Here is a 25,331-nt window from a genome sequence, read left to right on the forward strand (position 1 = left end):
GCGTTCTTCTTATGACCTCTCAGTCATTACTTAGCCTCATGAAAAGAGAGCCACACCTGGAGCAAGAAAATAATCAAAAATAGATTGAAACTGAGAAACTGCAACGCTGTGTGAGAGAGAGGTAGTGTCAGAGAAAGATAAAGTATTACAGCATGCACTATTTAAAAAAACAAAAGTCACACATGGAAGTGACGTGAAACTTGTTTGAATCTAAAGCACTTACAAGCATTTGAGAAAAGCTTTTGTTTGAGAGTTTAATGAAGAATGAATGTGCATCTGTGGTGTTTTTGTTCAGGCAGAGTATTCTGTATATATTTATGAGTTACAGTTGTCACTCCTACACAAAAGGGAACAGATGAACATTGTACAAACTTGTCATAAATTTATTGAAAATAAAAACATAAATCTGTAATGTATACAGCAATAAAACATGCAGACTTCTCTGTATTTTATACACATAATCTTGTATTTACATTTGATGAAGAGCCAGATGAGCAATAAAATATAGACTGCTCTCCTGATCTCATATTATATAACAACACCTTTAGCTCAGAAGGTGTAAGATGGTGGCATTAATGTATTTTACAAACAGACACACTGATGATTTCTTTAGGCAAAGACAAACAGATAGGACACTTAGAAAACTAGAGTGGGAAAAGAATACTTCAATGTAAAATTGAATCAAAATGTTTAAAGAAATTAAAAAGGGGTGAGGGTCCACCTAGAGAGTTCTCTTGGAGGAAATATCGCAAGGGCATCCTTGGTTACAGCTACTAGAGATGATGGGTCTAGGGGATTGTAGGTAGTCCCATGGCAGCCCTGTTAAAACACGAGGTTCTGCCCCCAGCAACAACGGGTTGCTTCTCTTTTCAGCTGACTCTTGAGACGAACACTGAACCTCCACTGGTATCCATGGTGACCCATTGGGAACTCAGATTCCTCTAGGTAGCTAGCCAGATGATCCAGGAGGGAGAAGGAGTGAGTGGTAAACTGGAAAGGAAAAGTAGTGGTTTATGCTGTCTATCCAATTTGACTAGGGAACATAGTTTTGATAAATGTTTCAGTTTCTCCATTCAAGCTCATGCTGATTTAGATTGTACTTAAACTCTGACTGTGCCAGTTTACTGTTATGCACAAATCAGAGCTTTTTGCCACTAAAGGTGTTATTTTCTCTACTGTCATTTGCACAGGGTAACAGTTTACATCGTACAACAACATTTCCTTGATGCTTAGCAAGAATAGCACAGAACAGATGACATACTGAAATTTAGAAAATAAAAATGTAGCAAATTATAGCAGGAAAATGCATAGCTAAATGTATGTACTCATTTTTATTTTATATAAAAGATATAGAAGTGTGTGGCATGGCAATATGAGATATATATGTGCAATACATTCTCAGTACTGTGGACACAAGTTGTATAACATGTATGTTCAAGGTCAATGTTGTGCAATAAGGATGGCCTTTGGATGGAAAGCTATCATAGTGTTTAGTGGGTTGGTGGGATTAGTGAGGGAGGGGTGATAGGTGAGAGTCATTTATAAATTTTCATCTTAGTTACTGCTGTCACACATGGTAATAAAAGCTACACTACTGTTCAAATGTTTAAGGTCTGAAAGATGACTGATTAATACTTGATGCATTAAACTGATTAAAAGTGACTGTGAAGACATGTATAAAGTTACAAAAGATTTCTATTTGAAATAAATGCTGCCGGAGATCCCGAAAAAATGTATCGAAGTTGCTCCAAAAATATGAATCAGAACAACTGATTTTAAAATTGATAATAGTAAGAAATGTTTCTTCAGCAGGAAATCAGCATATTAGAATAATTTCTGAAGGATCATGTAGCACTGAATACTGAAGTAATGGCAGCCATTTTTTTTTTTTTTTTAAAAACAACAACCTTACTAACTGCAATGGTTCTGTAAATTATCCAGAAATTGATAAAAAGAAAACAGGCTAATGAAAGACAACAACCTTACACATTCCTATGACTTGGAAAAAAAGACTGGTTTCCCACTCTCATCTGTTGATGTTTAAATAGGTTTTGGAGACTGAGAGAACAGCAAAACCAAGTCTAATCCAGCTCAAAATCATTAAACCATTTTAGGCTGGTTCAAGAAGCGTTTCAGCAGGCTAAATATTATGTCAAAGGACGCCACCCTGCGGATCATATATTAACTACACTAGTCTGATACAACAACAGTGGCGTATGAACCTGTCCAATAACGGAAGGGCTGAAGACTGCATATTTAAAATCCCCTATATTATATCCATGCTTTCACACTCCCACAGCGAATAAAACTGCTTCACGATGTCATTTCATTAAGGTCGTTAACCAAAAGCTCATTCTCACTGATCTCTAATCCTAGAGCTTGTGACAAATGTACAGTAGATCTTTCTGTTACGACACATTTGTCATGCAAAGAGCAGGTGAACCTATGTAGTCCACATGCAAAGCAGGATGCGAAGCCGACTGGTCACATATGCTGTGTCTGTGCTGTGATGTCATCTGGCGGAAGATGCTGGTTCAGTGCGCTGACTGTATCCCAGTGAAAGGCGTTTGACTGTATCCCAGTGAAAAGCTTGTCGTGATAAAGGAAATGGGAGCGAAGGGATAGCATTACTCATCTCCATGGAGCGCCACATAATGCGCCATCCCTCAAACAACACGTTTTAGAGAAAATGGTGCCCAGTTCAACGACTGGTTAATAACAGACAGCCTAATTTATTTTTCTTTACAATCGCAATAGGCTACTGATAGCATCGATCGACATTGCTGGTGTGGCCATGAATCCGGCGGAACAAACGGTTACTTGGCTCATTACGCTCGGGGTTTTGGAATCACCAAAAAAGACTATTTCGGACCCTGATGGATTTCTGCAGTCTTCGCTAAAGGATGGGGTCGTCCTGTGCAGGTTGCTGGAGCGGCTGCGTCCAGGCACTACTGATAAAGTAAGCGCGCATCCTCCCTTTTAGCGCACCGTGTTTCAGTGTTCATTTTCGTGTAATCTTCACATTACACACGCATTGATATTTGTTTTTATCACACAAGTGGTATATATAGTGTATGTTTTGTAGGTCACAACAGATGTTTTAATCCTCTAGCTTTATAAATGAAAACGCAGCCCATGCAGCATCAGCAGGTCGGTAGAGGCATTCAGCGCGCGCTAGTGCTGCTGTTGCTCCAGGAAACAGTCGTCGATTTTATTGCGAGATTTGTTCCAAACTGATTTTTTAAAATCTGACTGTCATATTTCATAGAAAACCAGTAAATATGGATATTAACCGCATGTATGTAATATCTAAGTAACCTGCTTTATATGGAAACCTGCGGATAAGCAAATCGCATTACATGGCTGTGTATGAATAGCATTAATCTGTTAGGTATTATCAAGGTTAGCTATGCACCCTTGCATGTAGGCTATTGCTGACACTGGGAATGTTCCGCCATAGACAGTAAACAAAATAGCAGATGCGCTCTCATTTAAAGAAACAGTGTTTTTTTTATTTTTTATTTTTTTCCCTGCTTCTTTCCAATGCAATGCAAACTGGAAAGTGGAAAGGCATATCAAATGACATTCAGCTAGAGTTCAACACACGTTGTTTTCTTATTTCAACTAAATTGCACAGAAATAATCAAAATGCAATAGCATTAAACCACAAAATAACTCAATTCATAGTATCAGAGTGAAAATAATATATTCCACTGAACAGGATACCTGATGGTAAATGCAAATGAAAGGTATAAAGATTTTAATATGCCTCTCAGAGGGAACACAATTCAAATGAGATTTGACCACGCAGGTATAATGTTATCAAGCATGTTTTCTAAAGCAGTTTGCCTTATACATAAATAATGCATGGAGTCTCTCCTTCTTGGTTTGGTGTATACAGAGGGGGTGCGTTTTAAGAAATCAGTCACATTCAGGGTCAGCTCTGACAATGACTAACAGTCTATGACAGCAATAACCTCTTTTCAAGCTCCATCTGGTTTGCTTATCAAATTTCACACTCTCACTGTGAACATAACAATATGATGTTTACAGCAGGTGTATAACCTGGCAAGAGAGCTATGTGGAAGTAAAAAAACAAAACAAACAAACCCTAAAGTTTGCATATTTAAAGTTGAACAAGAAATATTAGTGCACTAGACAGAAGTATCATGTTTCTGTTGGGACTATCCACGTGACCAGTCAGAGTGCAACAGAACTAACCTGTTATATGCAACTGTCATTTAATGCAAAATAAAAATACACACACAACTTGTATGACTCATGCCGCTTCCTTTATTATCATCAGCACATAAACATTGACGTTTTGACCCATATATCTGTCACAGTATTTCTGACTATTAAAATCTAATATTGAGCAATAAATGAACAAAATTATATAACGCTCTTAATTCTTCTGGTAAATGCTCTGTGCAATAATGAGAACAAGTCTGTTTGACTCTTGCTTTTATGTATAAGGCAGGTTTGTCTCAAACTCCTGCTACGGGCAGTTACTGCCATTACTAGATCAATGAATGAATGATGCATTTATATAGCACTTTTATTGTGTTTTGCTTTGCACCCAAAGCGCTTTACAAACATGTGGTGGTGGGGGGGAGGGGGTCTTTCATCAACCACCAAAAGTGTGCAGCATCCACCTGGATGATGTGAGGCAGCCACTGTATAAACTCGCCAGTGCGTTCACCACACACCAGCTACAGGTGGAGAGGAGAGAGAGTCATAGAGCCAGTCAAGTATATGGGAATTATTAGGAGGCCATGATTGACAAGGGCCAGTGGCTGCAATTTCGCCAGGACACCGAGGTTACAACCCTAGTCATTACAAGAAGTGCCATGGGAATTTTGATGACCACAGAGTCAGGACCTTGGTTTAACGTCTCATCCGAAAGACAGTGCTTTTTGACAGTATAGTGTCCCCGTCACTATACTGGGGCATTAGGACCCACACAGACCACAGGGTCAGGGGCGGGTCTACGTGGTGGCCCTGAAATTTGTCTGGCCACCCCAGGTGCCCCCACTACCAGATGTCTTGCTATAGGCTTGTTTTTAGAAAATTTCTAATGGCAGATCCTGGCATGTGTAGGCAGCTGCCTAGGGCTGCTTTCTTCTCCTCTTTATATTTAATTTTAGGCGGCTTCAATAGCGTGATCTTAATGACAATGTTGAAAGCGCATAATGTGATGTGATACATGTAGGCCTAATGCGCGAGCACGAATCTCCACTTGCAAGCAGATTTCCTTCACTCACACAAAACTGTTGTGTTCTTTTAAATATGCATTGTTCTTTTTTATGAATTGGCTCTGCTCTTGCTCAGATATTGCGTGCACACGCTTAAACGTTGACTTTTTTTATAATTCAGGTGAAGAGTGGGATTTTCTCACTAAATGAAAGCAAGCTGAATATAGTCAACCTAAGTTATTTTATTAATACTTATTTTAATTAAGGGCTTAAATTGTAAATATGCATTTATTATTTTATTTAGTGCATTTGTATTTTGTTGTTTTTGTATATAGTTATACAACAGAAGTGTATCAACCAGGTTCCAGAAATAATCACTGAGGGTGCTTCTGAAATTAGTGAGGGTGCTCTAGTCTTAATGCACATTTTCACATATTTTGTCCCGTCTATTGCTATGGTTATCACTATGTCAAACACTGCTACTTTAAGAGCGAATCCCATAGATGTCATTCCCGAAACTTTGCAATGTGTGTGTGTGGCCAAAAAACAAAGTTCTATATTTTAAATTGATTGCCTAGAAAGCTCACAAAGAGCGTTCATACCCACTAAAAAGCTGTCACTCTTTGTTCATCGCGATCTCACAAAGTTCTGTTAACTAAAATGGCTCTTTGAACCAGATTAACAGAAATCTGCTTTCTTGGTCATGATTTTAAATAATCTTATACTTAGTCTAGTCCAGAATTTAACAGGCTGATTTCCTGAAGGAATACAAGAGCTACTTCAGGACTAAATTGAGGCTTAATTATACTACCAGGAGGCAGGTTTAACTTCAGATTAACATTGTGATTTCAGTCTTTACATATCAAAAATATTGGCACCCTTGGTAAATATGATCAAAGAAGCCTGTGAAAATAAATCTGTTTTTTTTTTTTTTATTAAACAACACAAACAAACAAACAAACGCAAAACCCTACACTTTCACTGAAGTAAAATTGTAGCGAAGGGAAATCTCATTATGAAAGTAATGTTTTTCTGTAATACACACTGGCTACAATCAATGGCACCCTTTTATTCAATACTTTTTGCGATCTCCTTTTGCCAAGATAACAGCTCTAAGTCTTCACCTATAAAGCCTGATGCGTTTGGAGCACACCTGACAAGAGTTCAGAGACCATTATTCTATACAGTATCTCTCCAGATACTTCAGTTTCCCAGGTCCATGCTGATACACCTTCTTCTTCAGTTATCTATAGGGTTCAGATCAGAGGACTGGGATGACAATGGCTGAACCTTCATTTTGTCCCCAGTGGTCCATTTTTATGTTGATTTTGATAGTCTTTTTAGATCATTGTCCTGATGGAAGATCCAAACAAGGTCCATTATAAGATTTAAGGTAGAGTCAGTCAGGTTAAGATTTTTATCTGTGGTAATTGCTAGAATCGATGATGCCATCTATCTGAACAAGATGTGCAGGACCTACGGCAGAAAAGTAGGCCAACAACATTAAAGATACAGCATTATATTTCATTGTACACATGGAGTGCTTTTTTATCCCTGTGTGCACCAAACTCATGTTGAGTGTTTCCTGCAAAATTAGCTATTTTTTTTAGGTTAATCTGACTATTGAACCCAATCCTGTTTGAAGTTCCAGTCGTGTCTGACGCCTGAATATGCTGGAGTTTATTTTTGAAGAAGCAGAGGATTTTTCTTCAAACCCTCCCAACTTGTGGTGATGAGGAAGTGTTTGATTTATTTATTTATATTGGAGGCTTTCTGACACCAAGACTCCTTGCAGAGTCTTTGGCCACTCAGACTATCCTCTTCACACTGCATTAAGACAATATAGACACATAAGACAACATACTGTAGGTAGATTTGATTTCCTGTTGATTGGAACTCCTTAATAATTATTATCCTAATGGTGGAACTTTTCAATGCTTTAGCTATTTTCTTACTTTTATTTATTTATTTATTTATTGACTTTATATTTTGTTGGCTTCATATTTATGAAGGTCAACAATCTGTTGCTGTACATCAGAACTATATTCTTTGGTTTTACTTCATTTTGATGGATGATTAAGAGAATTTGGCCTTTGTGTTCCTCATATTTATACTCATGGCTGGATAATTTCCAGCTGCATTATATATAACATAATATAATGTTGTAATGTTAAATATAACATAAACAACAATAAAAATGTTGCAAAACTGACAACACATGACTGTAAGAATTTATGCCAGAATTCATTCAAAGAGATTTCAAGGCATCCCTTTTCTTTTATTCCACACATGATGCATGTGCAGTTTATTTAGCTTGCTTTAAAAGATTCCTCTTGTTCAGTAAATATTGTTTTAATGTTTGATTAAAGTATTTTTTCTTCTGTCATTGATTTGCTTCTCAGTTCCAAACAATGTTAAGCTTTTCTTGGTTCATTCCATGTTTTATAGACAACCTCTGTCATGCTAACTAAGATTAGCACAGCTGATAGAGCTGATTTTGTAGGTACTGTTATTCCTATGATTATTTCACACATGAATCAGTGGCTTGGCAGGCATCCAATGATTCCTTTTACCCCATTCATCCCAATCTGATTATTTTGTAGTGTGAAAATGAGAAACAGATTGCCACACTGGCAGAACCCTCTAGAGAACCTCAAGGCACACATCTCTGGGGAACTTGTGGAGCCAAATGGAGCACACTGCATTTTCTGAAAAAACTGTAACCCCCAGTAACCCAACTACAGGGGTAGGCTTTGATGCACTTGAAAAAAAATATATATCAGGACAATTAACAACAAAAACATTATAAGAACAAAATAAAACAAAATTCAAGCAAAAAAAAAAAACAAACAAGTTTAAAAAAGGTACCTAGTGATTCTCAAGAAGGTTTCAATCTGAGAACCCAAACGGTGGATGAAGTATTTTTATGTTTATATTTTATTTTTTCATTTTTACAGTGATAATATTTTGACTAAATTTCTAATGTTTCCACCCCCAATCCACCACGTGTTTTCCTGTGATGTGTCAGCTCACAATACATGGACAACATGTGCCTTCATGCTAAAGTATACAATAAAACTGAGTGACTGACAATAATTTTGAATTTGACAAACAGACATAAAAAACCTATTCACAGAATACACTGCCAGAGACCAAAATATGATAAATACAGATGTCTGAAGTATATATCGGAAAGTTTTAACGTTTTTAACACTGACCTCTCACAATACCTGCTCTGACTGACGGACCCGGTTTAATGTGCCCCGCCAGAGCAGTCCCGTTCGCCCCATTGTGTTCGGCGTCCATCTGTGAACGTCACTTCCTCCCGCTTCCTGCTGTCCACTTCCACGGTGCTGCAGATCTGTCTCGCGATGTGTGTGTGTGAAGTGGTTATAGTCAGACAGTCAGCCCGTGGACTCTCATACAGGGTAGCCGAGGCAGCCCTTCGCTTCCATAGCTTTCGCGCTTTTTAACTGCTCTTCCCGTTTCCTCAGATCTACCAGGATCCCAAGAACGACAGCGAGTGCTTGAGCAACATCACGGAGTTTCTCAAGGGCTGCGCGGTGTTTCGCGTCGAGGTGAGTTGGTGTATTTCTGCTCTTTTGATTCTACTGTATGTTGCTGCATTGGCGCCACGATGAAAACAATCAACAAAAGACACGTGCAGTAGACAGAGGAGACGCAACTCTGCACCGATGTGAGAGATCATGCCCTGCACGTCGCTTCATGTCATAGTCTAGTGGGACAAAAGCTTGGTAATGTTCTGAAGATGTTTCTAGGGTTATTTAGTAATTTTTTGCCAATAAAGTATCAGTATTTTGGTGGCCAGTTTGTGCGCTACATCATCTGGCTGTGTCATCTATGATTGGCGTTGCTTTGTCCATTCATGTACAGTTTGTCTTTTTCATTTGAGTCTGCATGAGTTTGAAGCTCTGGTATAAATTCATGCTTTATTTTCTGCTTGGTTACATTAAAAAAAAGTGACTTTCAGAATGTGTTTCAACTTTTTAACTCCAAATACCCTTAATATGATGATCATTATGGTAGGGACATCCTTCCAAAAATATAGGCAACTATATATTCTAATGTTTACAGACATTTTAGGTTTATACTGTATGTATAAAATAGTAAGCGTAATGTTATAGTTATGTTCAAATTAAATGATTTTTTTTTTATTTGCAAGTTTCATTGTAGGCTAAAATTAATTAAATTATTAAATTACACTGATTGAATTATAATGTAAATTAAATTTCTGAAAAAAGTTAATTTTGCATTATGTTAACTTTACTTTTTCTACAGTTTTTTTTCCTGCCCACTATTAGAGCCTGATCAGTTAAAATTGTCACAAATGTGGACAGAAAATCATACAAAGGGCTAGTGGGATTTTGATCTATGCACATTTATTAAGGAACAGATGGTCCAGGGTAATGCTAATGTATTGTCAAGTGTATCTAGATGTGGTGAGGCTGAAGCCCATGTCACATATGGAGATCTTGGTAGCTGCGTAATGTGTGAAGCGTTATCTAAACAAGTACTGACAATATCTTAGGAAAAGATGCCCTCTTCTCGAGTTCAGAGGCTATCGTTACTCCATCTTTGAGATTAATGCTGTGTCAGCCGTGCCATTAACTGCTTCTACACTCTGATCTAGGGGTGTATGTTTTGCTGATTCTGTTAATGAATTCATCTCAGGGTTTCTCACAGTTCACTTTGCTTGAGTTTGAGTCTTGAGTTTTCTCATAATGGAGCATTCTTGATTTCGTGTTTGCTGTTGCACCTCACAGTAATTTGCTCCTCTCTGACCTGTTAAAAGGTGTTTGGTTGACTTGGCAGTGCCCAAGGCTGCATTGGGGTTCAGGGCTGTCAGCACCAGCACCATCACAGTGTGCTAAATTTTGGAATAGAAATGAGCTGTTAGTAAACACTTATTTTTAGTCTTATGTGTGAACCATTACAGCTGTGAGCACTTGTCACAGATATTGCAAGGGACGTGTTATTGTTGTCATGCCTCCATCCCATTAATTGTATGCACATTCCCAGATGACAATCCTAACAAATAGGTTATGTGATACAAAAAGGCTTTTTTAATTGACTGAGAGTTTGTTTTGCACTTTTTTTTGTATTGAAGTAATACTCTTTGACCTCTGGGGATGAAAGCTCATCCCTTTGCTCTAAATTTGTGGTTTACAGGATTTTCGTTAATCTGTTCAGTGTCCAGTTCACTCTGCCTTATGAGCAGCCTCTTCTGAAGCTCCTTCACGAAGCACTGAGCTCATTCAGCTGTGATGATGTGATCTCAAGCTTAACTACACAATGGCATTTTCAGATCTCCAGCCTGGCTATAAATTTTGCTCACACTCTATCACACAACTCCTACTGTTATTAATGTTTGATCTCACTCTAAATGGGATCACACCACAGTAGGGCCAAAATTGTATTGTTTTTGCTGGAATTAAATAATGCACAGCAATAACCAAATACATAATTCTGAAGAAATCCAGTGATTTATATGCAATAAATATTAAAGGTATTTCTGTGGAAGTTGTGACACATGTTTTTGGAATAGATAAATTGAACAGCATTTATTTTAAATATAAATATTTTGTAACATTATAAATGTGGCTAACTTTTAATCAATTTAATGCATGCTTACTGAATAAAAGTATTGTTTTTTTTTTGTTTTGTTTTTTTTGACCCCAAACATGTTTCTGATTACTAATACCAAAATAATTAAACTGCAAATTTTTCATTAAGTTATAGTGGTGGGAGAGCATAGAAGAACATCTATAATAAAACCTGTGATGGATGTTTTTATGTTAACAGTAGAAGTAGAGCATCATTCTAAAACAGATATATTCCTACAGTGATTTAGTAAATCATTAAAGGAGCAGTATTACTTTGAAAGGCAAAGAACTCAAGATGATGCATTGTCCACTTATTCACATCCACACACTTGTTTTTGCTTTTCTCAGGGCATAAACTGTAATCAGAGCGGAAAGTAAAGCGAAGCTTATATTTTCTCCTACTGAAGTTCACATGCCTCTGTCCATTGACAGAAGTATACATAACTGTCCATCAAACAGTTACAATACTGGCAAAGAGCAACACAGGACAGACCATATAGAGCTGAACAAATCAGATTTCTCGCTTCATGAGCAAAGAGACATCAGTGACCTCTAGCTAACCACACCACCTGCGCAGACGGCACACGCAGTGAATGACTGATGGTTGTCTCCATAGATGCTGAATGTGGACTCTTTCTAGGTCTGGACAGTATATATGAAATATTCACCATATTCAACATATTTGCTGGCATGCAATATTGTGAATATCACAGTGATATCACAAAGTGATTTATGTTTGTCCATTACGTTTTGGAAGACTCGTATCTTTAGACTAGTTGTGCAATCATTCTCAAGCATTTAGCATAAATTTAAATATTTTTATAAAAATATACATGGGTAAATTTGGTATTTATGTTTACAACAGTTTTGATATTGGTGCATAATATAAATTAAAAGAATAAAGATCATTATTCCTTATGTTCATATAGTGAAAAACATGCCAGGATTATTTTTAACTAGATTTTTCCATGTTCTTTGATATTGTGTATTGGAGTACAGTGTTGATGTATTTGCTTTTTATCTACAGTGCTTAACAAATTTATTAGACCACCACCACACAGTGTAAGGTTTGTGCCACAGCTGCCCTAACTAACAGTATAAGTGATTAGAAAAAATAGTAAAGCCCTTTATTATTATTTTTATTCAGATGCCTAATTAGAGTCAATAAATACAGTCTAATAAATGTGTTAAGCGCTTTATATGATAAAAGGAAAATATTTTAGAAATCGGGCAAAAACTTGTTTAAAACTAAACATTTTATTGTCATTAATTAGGCAAATAAAATAGTCACACATAATAACCAAAAAATTCAATATTTTGTATGGCCTTAATAACAGCTTGCATTCTTGCTGGCATTGTTTTTATGTACTTTTCTACAGTCTCTGTTGTTATTGACTGTAATTGAGCATCTGAATTAAAATAATAATAATAATGTGCTTTACTATTTTTTTCTGCCTTTCTTGTAAAACAGTAAATAAAAAAAAAAAAAACATTAATAACAACAACAATTATATTTTAGCATTACAAATGCTACTGTGACTAAAGAGCTTACGCATACTGGTGGATTAACCATTACAGAAACATAAAAAATTAATTGGGTAATCACCAGTACTGTTACTTTAGAGAAGCTGTGGCACAAACCTTACATTGGGTGATGGTGGTCTAATGAATTTGTTAAGCACTGTAAATTGCCCTGCCTTGTAAATAAGTGTGTGTTTGGCTTGAATAGTGTGTGAGACTAGTTTTGTTATGCCTCTCGTGTCAAGCTTGTAAAGTTTATGGAGTGCAACTAAAGGAATTTCTCATAAGCTTTAAGTCAGGGTTCCTCGAATCTTGCCCTGGAGGGCCAAAGCACTGCAGAGTTTAGCTCCAACCCTGATCAAACTCAACTGCCTGTGATTTTCTATTGATCCTGAAGACATTGATTATCATGTTCTCAGGTGTGTTTGATTAGGGTTAGATTTAAATTCTGCAGGAAAGTGGATCTCATGGGCCAGATTTGAGGATCCATTCTTTAAGTGCTTGAAATACGCTAGAGTTCTATATGGTTCTCTCATGTTTTTAGCTCACATGTAGGTGGTCTAGATTAATGATGTTATATAATAATTTTCTCTCTCTGTAGCCTTTTGAGGCTGGTGACCTGTTTCAGGGCCACAACTTCAGCAGAGTCCTCACTACACTGGTTGCCCTCAATAAAGTGACTGCAGGTTAGTGTATCTTTCTAGAATCATCCTGTTTAGATTTTCACAATATAAACTGAGTCATTTTTAAAAACATGATTATTAAAACAAAAACGAAGAAACAATAAACTAACTTTAAAGCCCCAAATCACAGTGTTATCAGCTGTTTTAAATGTGTTCAAAGTTGCTAATGTGCTTATAGTTCTTATAGTGTGCGATAGTGATTTTTCTTCTGTGTTCTCTCTGTTGGTGTAGATATTGGCATAGACAGCGACTCTGTATGTACCCGTCACTCTTCTGCCCACCGGATCAAGTCCTTTGATTCACTGGCCTCCCAGTCCTCACTGGGCCGATCTTCTAAATTGCTCCATAACCAGTTCTGCAGCCTTGTGAGTAACACTGGGGTGAGAACACTCAACCAGCCTCAGCAGATCTTAGTGAAAATATTCATTTACATTGTGCGTCCCATCTACACTACTGTTAGGGCTGGGTATCGACTTTTAGGCACCGACCGAATTGCCTCAATACCATCAAGTATCGAAAAATGTCTTGTCGCTCAGTACCAAATTTGGATATCTAAGGGGTTAATCTCATCAAAGTCAGTGAGCCAGTAAGCGTGCAGCATGCTTGATGTGCCTAAATCAGTGATTGGCTCTGGCGAGGCATCAAGGAAAATGTGTTACGTGACTATTCACACTGTAACATCATGCTACATAAGACAATTTATGAAATTTATAATATGCTTTTACTCAAAACTCACTTTAAACCACCATTGAGTGTTTGTAATAACTTCCGATTGCGATCTAATGTGTGTCTTGGCCATATAATTGCAGAAATATGTTATTTGTAGCCTTTTATATCAAGCTAATCGCTATACCTGCTTAGCATTTTTTATGTAAACACACTGTATTGTTATGAAAATAGGCAGAATCTCATGAAAATCACATACAAATCATATACTGTCGATATTGTGTGTTTATTAGCTTCATGTTTCATCCGTAAAAATGTTTTTTCTGGAAGTGTAATGGACATTCGTCACTGGAGACAGGGCGGGATATGAATTCGTAATATGAGTGACATATGAGCAGCGAATGAGCTTCCTCTGAGTCAGAACAGCGATTGTGGAAGAGAAAACACAGGCAGACAGTGCTGGAAGCAGTTAATGCTCATCAGATCACGTAAATCAGTGGAAAATTAATAGAAATGATGATTCTGTCTAAATTATATGCATTTTAAATCAAAATGCACCAGTGTAAATATAGCCTAGGGACATTAGTCCTGGTGACATCATCAGTGAAAAGAAGGCTTGTCTGTCTTGTCCTTTTTTTCGAAGAACTGCTGAATGATTTAAAGATCTTAGCCATGCAGCAGTGATCCTCACATACTGACTTAAAATGTTAGTTTTGCACTGTTTGAACTTTATTAATACTATTTACATTGATTTATTATGTTGGTTACATTTTGTTCCTTTGTGCTTTTCTGTTCCTTTGTGCAGTGGCTCAGGATAATCTAATATTCTTAAAAAACATCAAAAAAAATAAAAAATAATTTTTTGAGGTAATGTGTAATGTAATCTTGTTAAAATGGATTTCATAAAATTGGTATCGAAAAAAGTGTTGTTCAGGAACCAGTATCAAAGTCAAGATATTGATATTGAACTCTTTTTAAAGATACCCAGCCCTAACTACTGTTACAGAGTTTAGGGTCAATTTTTTTAAATGTTTTGAAAGAAGTCCCTTATTCTCACCAGGGCTGCATTTATTTGATTCATTAAAAGGCAAGGATGTCTTTTGTTTGATGTTTCCAACCTAAATTGTTGGCGTTTTAAACAGTGTCTTGGAACTCTTGCGTAAACATATTAATTCATATAAATGGGTCAGTTTTGATTTACGGAAGTTGTTAACACACTATGAGGCTGCATGTAAACGTAAGTACTCTCTCTCTCTCTCTTAAAGGACATGACGGAGAACAGTAACACTCAGTTAGTGGTTAAAGCTCGCTTCAACTTCCAGCAGACCAATGAGGACGAGCTCTCTTTCAGCAAGGGTGACATCATCAATGTTACTCGCACAGAAGAAGGGGGTTGGTGGGAAGGATCCCTCAACGGCAAGACAGGCTGGTTTCCAAGCAATTATGTCAGAGAGGTTAAAGGGTCTGGTAAGTGTCAGTTTGCTGTGGACCATTATAAATGTATAAACACAGTCTTCTCTTGATCCACAGTGCACTGTTATTAAAAACTCTGTGTCTTTACAGACAAACAAGTGTCTCCTAAATCTGGGACGCTTAAAAGCCCTCCCAAAGGTTTTGATACCACGGCCATCAGTAAAACCTACTACAACCTGGTAAGCACATTTCAATCATTTATCCTTTAGAGGGGACCCCAGATTGATTTGCTTAATTTGGGAGGTTTTGTGCATGAACTGTTGATTTGTGAATGATTTGAATCACAGCTGATTTGCAATCATTGTGTTGAAAATATCTTAACTAAAAATAGCTGCTGTTTGTTTGTCTTCAGGTGCTACAGAACATTTTAGAAACTGAAACAGAGTATTCAAAGGAGCTCCAGAGCCTTTTGACCAACTACCTGAGACCTCTACAGATGACAGAAAAGTAAAATGTTTTGCTTTTCCCTCGAAAAAACATACAAGCAATAAAATATAAGAAGGAAATACACAGTTTATTTTTAAAATTCACATTTATTCTGTTCTCTATCTATGGCTGTTGAGTTTAACATGTTCATTTAGTGTAATTAATAAAAAAAGATAATGTGATGAAAAAATTTAATCAGTTTGCTTATCATTTGAGACGAAGTAATGTTTGGGCACTGATTTACAGTTCTCATTGTTTCTCATAGACTGAGCACCTCAGACGTAAGTGTCATTCTCGGGAACCTGGAGGAAATCAGCACTTTCCAGCAGACTTTGGTCCAGTCACTGGAGGACTGTACCAAGTGAGTATTATTCTAACCGTGAGAAGCCGTGTCAATTACTTAGCCCCTAAGTAATTTACGACAGGAGGGCCGAAGCACTTAGTGAAGCTGAGACTCAATTGAATGTATCAAGTTTCGACTTCTAGATGATGAAAATAGACCTGGGCGGTAACCTGAGGTCCATTAAAAGATGGTTTCTAATGTTTATACTGACCTCTAGTTAAAAAAAAAGAAAATGCTAACTTTTTTTGAATTTATTAACAGTTTATTAATGAATTAATTAATTAATATATTTATTAACTTATTATTAATTCATCTGTAATTATTAATTTAGAAAGTTCTAAATAACAGCATCTATCTTTTGTGACATTATAAATATCTTTGCTGACACTTTTGATCAAATTTTATGCGTCCTTGCTGAATAAAAGTATTTCTCTCTTTCAAAAAGTCCTACTGACTCCAAACTTTTGAATGGTATTGTATCTACAAAAGATTGGAGACTTTTAAATTTAAGCTTTTTGGGATTAAGTAATTGCAGAAGGTGTTGTTAAAATTGGGAATATAGATTTATATCCTACTTGGGAGTATAGCTTCAGAAAAATCCTAAGCGAAATAATTTAGCACAATATTTGTGAAATAATTCTGCTCAATGTTCTGTGATTAACTTCCAGAGCTGCAGCAGAAAGTGGGAGGGTTCTTCCTGAATCTCATGCCCCAGATACGGTCTCTTTATGTGTCTTACTGCTCCAACCACCCGTCGACAGTCAGTATTCTCACCGATCACAGGTACGCCACCATACTGTGGTCTGATTTCACCGAGAGCTTCTCCGCAGAAAACTGGTGATAACTTCTCATTTCTGTCCCTGCAGTGAGGAACTTGGGGAGTTCATGGAGGGGAGGGGTGCGTCGATACCAGGCATTCTCACACTGACCTCTGGCCTCAGCAAACCCTTCATGAGACTGGACAAATATCCCACATTACTAAAAGAACTGGAGAGACACATGGAGGTGGAAGAGAGAGTTTGAGCTTATGTGCTTTCTGTTGAGGTTTTAATGGTTGGTGGCATTTTGGCGTGACACTGTTTTCTTTCCCCTTCAGGAGGGTCATCCAGACAGGACAGAAATTCAGAAATGTATGACGGCTTTCAAGAATCTCTCTGTGAGTGTTAACTGTCTAGTTCGATTGCTAAAGCAGACTGATGTCCCGTGGTTTTGCCACTGCAGTTAAGTGTGGATCATTCCCATGGCAACCAGCGTTCTTAATGTATTGTGTTGCCATGGTTACAGGCACACTGTCAGGAGGTGCGGAAGCGCAAGGAGCTCGAGCTTCAGATCCTGACTGAGATGATTCGTCTGTGGGAGGGGGAGGACATCAAGACTCTGGGTTCAGTGCTGTATATGAGCCAGGCCATGGTCCAGAACCACGGCTGTGAGGTGAGATCTCAATAGCTCATACACTGATGAATAGTCTGAATTTGAGGGTCTGATCTGACCAATACCAGACATTAATATCAGCGTGAAATGAAAATTCACCCTTTTATAAATGCATGTTATTAATGATATTGTGAATGATTCATCCATGCATTTTTTTTTGATAATGTTTAATCAAAATGTCATAACTCGATGTTCCAGTGAAACATCAGACTTCTCTCTGGTCACATAAGATGGACTTAATAATAATAACGATAATTTAGTCTGCTTAAATCCCAAAACACATTCAGATCTTCCTCCATCTAACAACCAATGGATCAAACTAAGTCCCTGCCCTGTTTTTTTTTTTTTCTCATTTTTAGATAATACGTTACTCAGATGTATGTCACAATATAAAAGAACAGATCTGTCGCTACTTCTGTTTCACTGGGACTTTAACATTTCAGGTGGCTTCTGGGGAAGCCAATGTGGCTCTTCTATTAAATACTGTATAAAAAAAAATACTTATGATAAAAACAAAACATTCTGACCAAAATGTTTGTAAGCAGTCATAACACATGCCCTATTATTATTAGTATCTTTTCCTGTGTATTTTTTTTTAAGCGATATCCTAAAATAATTAGCTAAAATAATATTTTAAATGTTGATGCAACTACGATTATTAGTAATATTCAGGAAACCTTTTATAATTACTGTTATTGATAAGGTTGGTGTAAGTAGTGAGGTTTTTATGATGCGTTTAAAAAAAATATAAAAAAAATAACCCATAAATACAACATAAATGCATATAAATCATCTTTTTTTTTCACTAAACAATTATATATATTCCTTTTAGGATAAGCATGAACGTTACCTGCTGCTGTTTCCTCATGTCTTGCTCATCCTGTCTGCAAGTCCGAGGATGAGTGGCTTCATCTACCAGGTCAGAAACCAACTGCTGTCAGAACTGATTACTACACATCCGAATAAATCTCACTGTCCTTGCTCCACCACCCCCTAAAATCCACTCAAACCACAGCTTTACAAAACATTAAAATGGCACTTGCGGCTCTAGCACAAAGAAAAACCGTCTGCTTTGTTTCTCTCAGGGCAAGCTACCTTTGAGTGGGATGACAGTGACCCCATTAGAAGACTGTGAAAGTCATAAAAATGCTTTTGAGCTCTCCGGTAAGGACAAACTGATACACATCTTTTGTGTTCAGGACACAGTCAAGTGTTTTTGATCATTATTAGTCATTCATTTACTCTGTGTGTGTGTGTCCATCCAATAGGAAGCATGTTTGAGAGGCTTCAGGTGATCTGCTATAACAAACAGGATCTGCAGGACTGGCTCGAGCATCTGAACCGACAGACCAAGCACACAACCATGGCAGCTCCCAGCATGAAACCCCTCACTGTTCCCTGCCACACAGTGAGTCACCTATTTCACACCTTAAGGCCAAAGTATACTTCAGTTTTTACACAGACGATTTTTGTACTATGTACATGCAGGTCACACATGCGCATTGACTTTGTCTTGCACTAATCAGTTGTTCCACAAGGTGGCGACACTGGCCCGGGCCGTTGTTTCACAGTACAAAATGAATGTAAAGCAGGGGTGCCCAAACTCGGTCCTGGAGGGCCGGTGTCCTGCAGAGTTTAGCTCCAGCTTGCCTCAACACACCTGCCGGGAAGTTTCTAACATGCCTAGTTAGAGCTTGATTAGCTGGTTCATGTGTGTCTAATTGGGGTTGGAGCTAAATTCTGCAGGACACCGGCCCTCCAGGACTGAGTTTGGGCACCCCTGATTTAAAGAGACTGAACAACACCAGCAACAAATACTGGAGACTGCAACACCAACAGATACTTGCATTAACAAGGGCTTGTGTGAGAGGGTTTTGAGACAGCAGCAACTTTTATTTTAAAACAGTACAAAGACTTTTTCATCAGTCATAACTTCTGGAGAAAAACAGAGCAGACACTGGACTGCATTCACGTACACCTCGAATGTACTTTACTTTGAAAGACTACATGTTCAACTGTGCAAAATGTGTAAAAAAACTAAGTATACTTGGGCCTTTAGTAAACCACACATATGTAACTGTGGACCACAAAACCAGTCTTAAGTCTCTGGGGTATATTTGTAGCAATAGCCAAAAATACATTGTATGGGTCAAAATGAATGATTTTTCTTTTATGCCAAAAATCATAAGGATATTAAATAAAGATCATGTTCCATGAAAATATTTAGTAAATTTCCTAACGTAAATATATAAAAACTTCTTCATTTTTGATTAGTAATATGCATTGCTAAGAATTTCATTTGGAAAACTTTAAAGGCGATTTTCTCAATATTTAGATTTTTTTCTTTGCACCCTCAGATTCCAGATTTTCAAATAGTTATATCTCGGCCAAATATTGTCCTATCCTAAAAAACCATACATCAATGGAAAGCTTAATTATTCAGCTTTCGGATTAAATTGACCCATATGACTGGTTTTGTGGTCCAGGGTCACATATAGTATCTAAATAATTATAAATATAAATATTAATGTTTTAGAAATATTTAAAAGTGTACATTTTATTTATTTTCTTATCTATATATCCATTAATCTAATTTTTTATAGCCACTATATACAAAGATCTTTGTCTGTCTGTCTATTTATTTATGCACAAAGAGCTTTACAAAAAAGTAAAAAAAAAACACATTTGTAAACACAGTCATAAAGAGCTTTACAAAATATAAAGTGAAGTGTAACACAAACAAGTATTTATTTTTGATGTATGACCTGTCTATTATCTTCAACTTCAAGGTTAACCTGCATTTTGCCCCTGCAGCTCCCGTCTCACCCTCTGACGCCGTCCAGACATGCAGAAAGCCGGGGCCTGACAGTTGCTCCTGCCTACCACACCTTACCACACCCCTCCTCTCATGGGACCCCTCACAGCACCATGATGTGGGGCCCCCTGGAGCCCCCCAAAACCCAGAAGCCTTGGAGCCTGAGCTGCTTGCGTCCAGCGCCCCCACTCAGGCCCTCAGCTGCTCTCTGCTATAAAGAGGTATTCTGGGCTCAGATTGTAACTAATTATGCAGCATACTGGACTTCTAGTTAAAAAATATTGTGAAAATATATTAAATGTAGTATGATATTAACACAAGCATTGTAATTGTTGATTATTTTGATACTAATATGTGAACACTAATTAACACAACTCTTTAACTAAATAACTTCATATACTCTCTCATGGCTCTGTAAGTCTCAGTTTTACCTCCTTCTGTGTCTCTTTCCTATTATTTCCATTCCTTCTTCTCTTTCAGGACCTCAGTAAAAGCCCCAAGACTATGAAAAAGCTGCTGCCCAAGAGAAAGCCGGAGAGGAAGCCGTCCGATGAGGAGTTTGCATTGAGGAAGAGTAAGTCATCTGGTTTAAAATGTTATTGATACTGAGAGTTTCTGAAAGATCGTGCATCTGATGTAACCTCTGACCCGTGAGGTACTGTAGCTTTGGAGGAAGATGCTCAGATCCTGAAAGTGATTGAAGCCTACTGCACGAGTGCCAAAACCAGACAGACTCTGAACTCAAGTAAGTCTCGTACGCGGGCCTGTTCACCTCCGTTTCGTATCCTCTAAGACATTCCTCATTCATACCAACTTTTCTATGTGTAACATAGAAATAAACTAAAGTTTGTTGATCTTAACAAAATTATTCTGGGATCTCTTATAACAATAACCTCTCTCTTTTTCTCGTCATACTTAATGTTCATTTATTTATCATGACCCCCTGCTCCCCATATTTTAATTTTGACATCTTTACACATCATTTTTGTTTATTCATTTATTTATAAAACCCATTTGCTCTCTTGGGGTATAATTGGTTCTCCCATCTGTGTGGTTGCACATCCTACGTCCATTCTTTGTTTGGCCTTTCCATTTGCAATTCTCCTTCCCTCCCTTCATTCATATGATTTGATCCCCCTCTCATCATCTGCGACTGGACGACGTCTTCAGCATGGCAAGGCACTGATCTCATGCATAACCACGTTTTGGATCAATCCAGTGTGGACTCTCTGGGCCGCCGTAGCAGTATCTCAAGGCCCGAGGTCACCTCGGACCTCTCAGAGGACTCTGACTATGACAGTATATGGACGGCCCACAGTTACAGGATGGGCTCTGTTTCCCGTAAGAGCTCCTACATCTCCCACCAAAATTAAACTCCCCCCTCACTCCTCTTATTTCAAGTGACTTTATATTTATTTGAAACTATTTATTTATTTAATGATCTGTCACTGTAATGCATATTTATTTTATTACTTTTTATTTATTTATTTATTTCTCAGTGTTGTATTAATCACACCTCATCAATATTTTCTACATATATATGCACTTTCCCAAAGCAGTTCCCGGTTGCCTTGACATCTGAACTCCCCCTGAAACCACCAACCTCACTAAACTCCGTTTTTTTTTTTTTTTTTACTTTGTTTGCATCGTATTTGGTGTTTATTTAAGTGTCCTTTAAAAAATGATGTTTTCATTCTCAGATGTATTTAATTGTTAATGCTGTTGAAGGTACAATGCACTCTGAAGGCAACAAGGACAGGTTCTGCTGTAAAAGAAAAAAGATGCTAAAATCTCTTAATGTGTCTGTAAATATTAGAGTATTGTCATTCATCTGAATGTGTGGTATTTGGACTTTTACTGAATGTGAACATTAGATTGCCGCTCTGCTGAAATGAGGAGTTGGGTCTTTTATCAGAGAGCTTTATGAATGAGAGAAATTCATAACTATGGTTCTCAGATGGCACCATGGACAGTATTACTGGGGACGTTATATACTTATGTGATATAAATGTATTTATTTTCAATTTGGAAATGTATTTTGAATGATTTTGGACTTTTTGTATGCTTGTATCTAACATGTAAGTTTATAGTGGTGTCTATGGTGAAAAGTATGGAAGTTTACAGAATTTAATGTTGGTTTAAATTCTATCAGAATCCATTCAAATCAGGTGTGTAATAGTCGAGTTCTTCACTATTCATTCGAGACTCTGTCAAAGCCTCAGTGTTTGATGCTTTTCTTCTTTTATGTATGACGTGTGTATGAGACAAACAAGAAAATCAACTTGCTAGTTATTTCAATAATGACAAAGAGTATAATTCCTCATGTTATGTGATTTCTTGTGACCAAGTTCTATTCTGTGGTTTAAAAAAACGAACAAGAAGACAATATGAATATTTACTACCTTTTTGTCAGTCGTATCATTCAGATATTCTTAAAACCATTCAACAGAGATACTTCAGTGATGTTTACGTGGTTTGAAATTAAGACATTATTAATGTGTGTCATATATATGCAGAGTCAAATACATGACAAAATACCACAAACATTGTAATATACATTTTGAATAAATCTTGGGTTGTTTTGTACAGTATGTTTATCCTTTAAAAATTACAGCAAAGCAAAACGCTTGTTTCCATCTATCTTGCAACAAAAAGTTTTGTTTTTGTTTGATTTTATTTTATTTTTATATAAATGTATTGCTTATTTCCACTTGATGGGTTTTGTTTTGGGGGTTGATGAATTTTAAGTTTTACCGCCCTTCAGGAAACCCTTGGTCCTCTGGTTTTTGAATGCTTTTAGTTTTCTTGGATGATCCCTCTCTGCATGACTAACTCCTGTCTCACTCACGCACAGTCCTGTGTAAGTTTGTTCCAGTCCAAACCATTTTTTTTAGGCACAGTGGTCCTGTACTGACCTATTCTGTGAGTCCAACTTAACTAATCTTCCTGAAATCACTCTGCGGGGCTTCTCTTTTGAAACAGGACAGTGGAAAGATGCCAGTCCAGCACTGATAGTTCCTGGGGAGGAGAAGTTCAGTGTAGACGAGTTGAAGAGTAATGGTCAGACTCTTCTGGAGGAGAAGTAAGACTGCATATTTGTCCATTCCCAGAACAGGGTTTATAATGGGAATAAATAAAGAGGGATGTTTGTCAACATAACACAAATTGAATAGAGCTAAAAGATTAAAAAAAAAAAAGTATTTACTGACATTCGATATTCAATGTTTCCTAGGAGCCTTGTGGATGTTGTTTATGCTCTGAGAGATGAGGTACAAGAACTTAAACAGGTGAGTGACTTTGAGGGTCGGAGGAAGTTTTTCCTAATATTTAAAATCATAGAAAACAATAATATTTAATATTTTCTATTTCCTGATTTTACCATTCTAACAGGACTATAAAAAAATGAAGAAATCCCTGGAGGAAGAACAGAGAGCCCGGAAAGATCTGGAGAGGATAGTTAAAAAAATGTTAAAGAATATAAACGATACTTCTTGGGATGAGACCAATTTATGATATCAATGTTGCCCCCTTACTAGTTTTTGTAAGTTTACATTAGCATTTAAGATGACCGGGAAGTTCAACCAGAACATTCAAATGATCATGTTTTCTTACATTGAAATCACCTTTGATGTTCGTGGGTATGAGTCTATAGTAAAATAATCGTACATATTTGACCGTACATGGCTCATTCCAATGTTCAAACTCTAAAAACGGTATTTAGTGCATCTACACCAAGCAGATCTAGTTTGTGAAATTCTGAAGAAATGTAAAACCACTTGTTTATATCTGAACAATCATGATGTGACTTGCTTGTTTGAAGTGGTAGCTGAATCTTGTCGGGTGGCATGAGTGTAACTTGTGAATATCCCTGACGAGTTTGTCTTTCACCTGATGTTAAGGTGTTGAGATAGTACCTCAGTCTTTACATCCCACTAATGTTTGGGATATTGAGTGTCCTGTCTTTCTACATAATACCTGTGTCATTACAAAGGTTCAAGAGATCATCATATTTTACTGTTACTGTAAGTTCCATTTTTAAATAACTTTTATTCAGATGCTCTCTGATTTAAGATGTTGAATCTGTGAATATTTCCATGGTGTGGTACAGAGAACTTTTTCGTTCCATTTATTTGTTTATTGTTGATACTTAATCTTTAATTCAACAGATTGATTGTGCACAAGCATCGCAGATGTCTCGCTATATGTTGAATGTGGGACATGGTGCTTATGCTTATATGTCAGTATGTTTAGTACCTGTTTTAGGTGCCATTGCAATTCAAGCTGTGACAGGAGTTCAATATTATGATACTCATACCTGAATTATTTTTTGAGTTATATATGTATACATTTCAGTGTCACTCACTTAGTGTGACCAAAGCAAATGCCAAACTCTTATTTATGGACTTGACATTTATTCCTATAGCGCTTACACAACAACACTAATAGAATAGCCTCATCAGAATTCATGTTGGATATTTATTCATTCGTATTCTTTACCTCAGTTCCATGTTACTGTAAATTAATTCTGTAAATAAAGACAGTTGTTTATTTGCTTCTCTACTTCAATATCATCACTTGGGCTTAAAAACAAAAAATTACTATAAAATACTACATAATACACTTTTTTTTTTAGATTTTTGTGAATGTTTTTGAAAGAAGTCTCTTATGCTCACCAAGGCTGCATTTATTTGTTTGTTTTAATTAGGAAAAAAAATAATTTTGTGAAATATTATTACATTTTAAAATAACTATTCAATTTGAATGTATTTTGAAATTTGAATAGGATTTATTTCTGTGATGGCAAAGCTGAATTTTCAGCATCCATTTCTCCAGTCTAAACGTGATCCTTCAGAAATTATTCTAATATGCTGATTTGCTGCGCAATAAACATTTCTTTTGACTGTCAATGTTAAAAACGGTTGCTGCCTAATATTTCAGTTTTCTGTGATGAATAGAGTTCAAAAAGAGTCTTTACTGTCAATTTTTTTTATCAATTTAATGCATCCTTGTATTTTTTTTTTTTTATATAGTTGACTATAATTACAGTAGGCAGATTTCCCACACTGTGTGAACACCTTGAACCTGCAATTCTGACCTCTGATGTTCACAGCATGAGGAATGTGAGAATGCATCATGCAGATGTCTTAACTGCGT

The 25,331-nt window shown here is 36.9% G+C and overlaps 1 protein-coding gene across 5 annotated transcripts; it reads left to right on the plus strand.

Annotated features, from left to right (window-relative positions):
- Positions 1 to 2,228: 2,228 nt before the first annotated feature.
- Positions 2,229 to 24,735, plus strand: LOC109096792 (rho guanine nucleotide exchange factor 7-like). Of its 5 annotated transcripts, none has more exons than XM_042763536.1 (22): positions 2,229 to 2,959; positions 8,690 to 8,773; positions 12,942 to 13,026; positions 13,255 to 13,403; positions 14,955 to 15,156; positions 15,253 to 15,341; positions 15,515 to 15,609; positions 15,854 to 15,950; positions 16,593 to 16,714; positions 16,798 to 16,936; positions 17,028 to 17,087; positions 17,216 to 17,362; positions 18,195 to 18,281; positions 18,448 to 18,526; positions 18,631 to 18,770; positions 20,177 to 20,398; positions 20,658 to 20,751; positions 20,833 to 20,922; positions 21,348 to 21,518; positions 23,160 to 23,259; positions 23,410 to 23,464; positions 23,568 to 24,735. In XM_042763536.1, exons 1-22 carry the CDS (start codon positions 2,795 to 2,797, stop codon positions 23,688 to 23,690), a joined length of 2,595 nt encoding a protein of 864 aa, XP_042619470.1. In that variant the 5' UTR covers positions 2,229 to 2,794; the 3' UTR covers positions 23,691 to 24,735. The 5 variants fall into 5 exon arrangements, with proteins under 5 accessions (XP_042619470.1, XP_042619471.1, XP_042619472.1 ...); XM_042763537.1 differs by having other exon boundaries at positions 2,233 to 2,959; positions 13,255 to 13,388; XM_042763538.1 differs by lacking the exon at positions 21,348 to 21,518 and having other exon boundaries at positions 2,235 to 2,959.
- Positions 24,736 to 25,331: the final 596 nt, after the last annotated feature.

Source organism: Cyprinus carpio, chromosome A9 (genome assembly GCF_018340385.1).
Source record: "Cyprinus carpio isolate SPL01 chromosome A9, ASM1834038v1, whole genome shotgun sequence".
NCBI lineage: Eukaryota > Metazoa > Chordata > Actinopteri > Cypriniformes > Cyprinidae > Cyprinus > Cyprinus carpio.

Coding starts and splice junctions, on each gene's coding strand:
- LOC109096792 (XM_042763536.1), top strand. CDS start 2,795: ATGAATCCGGCGGAACAAACGGTTACTTGGCTCATTACGCTCGGGGTT. Junction 20,752..20,832: donor GGAGTTTGCATTGAGGAAGA/GTAAGTCATCTG, acceptor CTGACCCGTGAG/GTACTGTAGCTTTGGAGGAA. Junction 23,465..23,567: donor AGGTACAAGAACTTAAACAG/GTGAGTGACTTT, acceptor CCATTCTAACAG/GACTATAAAAAAATGAAGAA.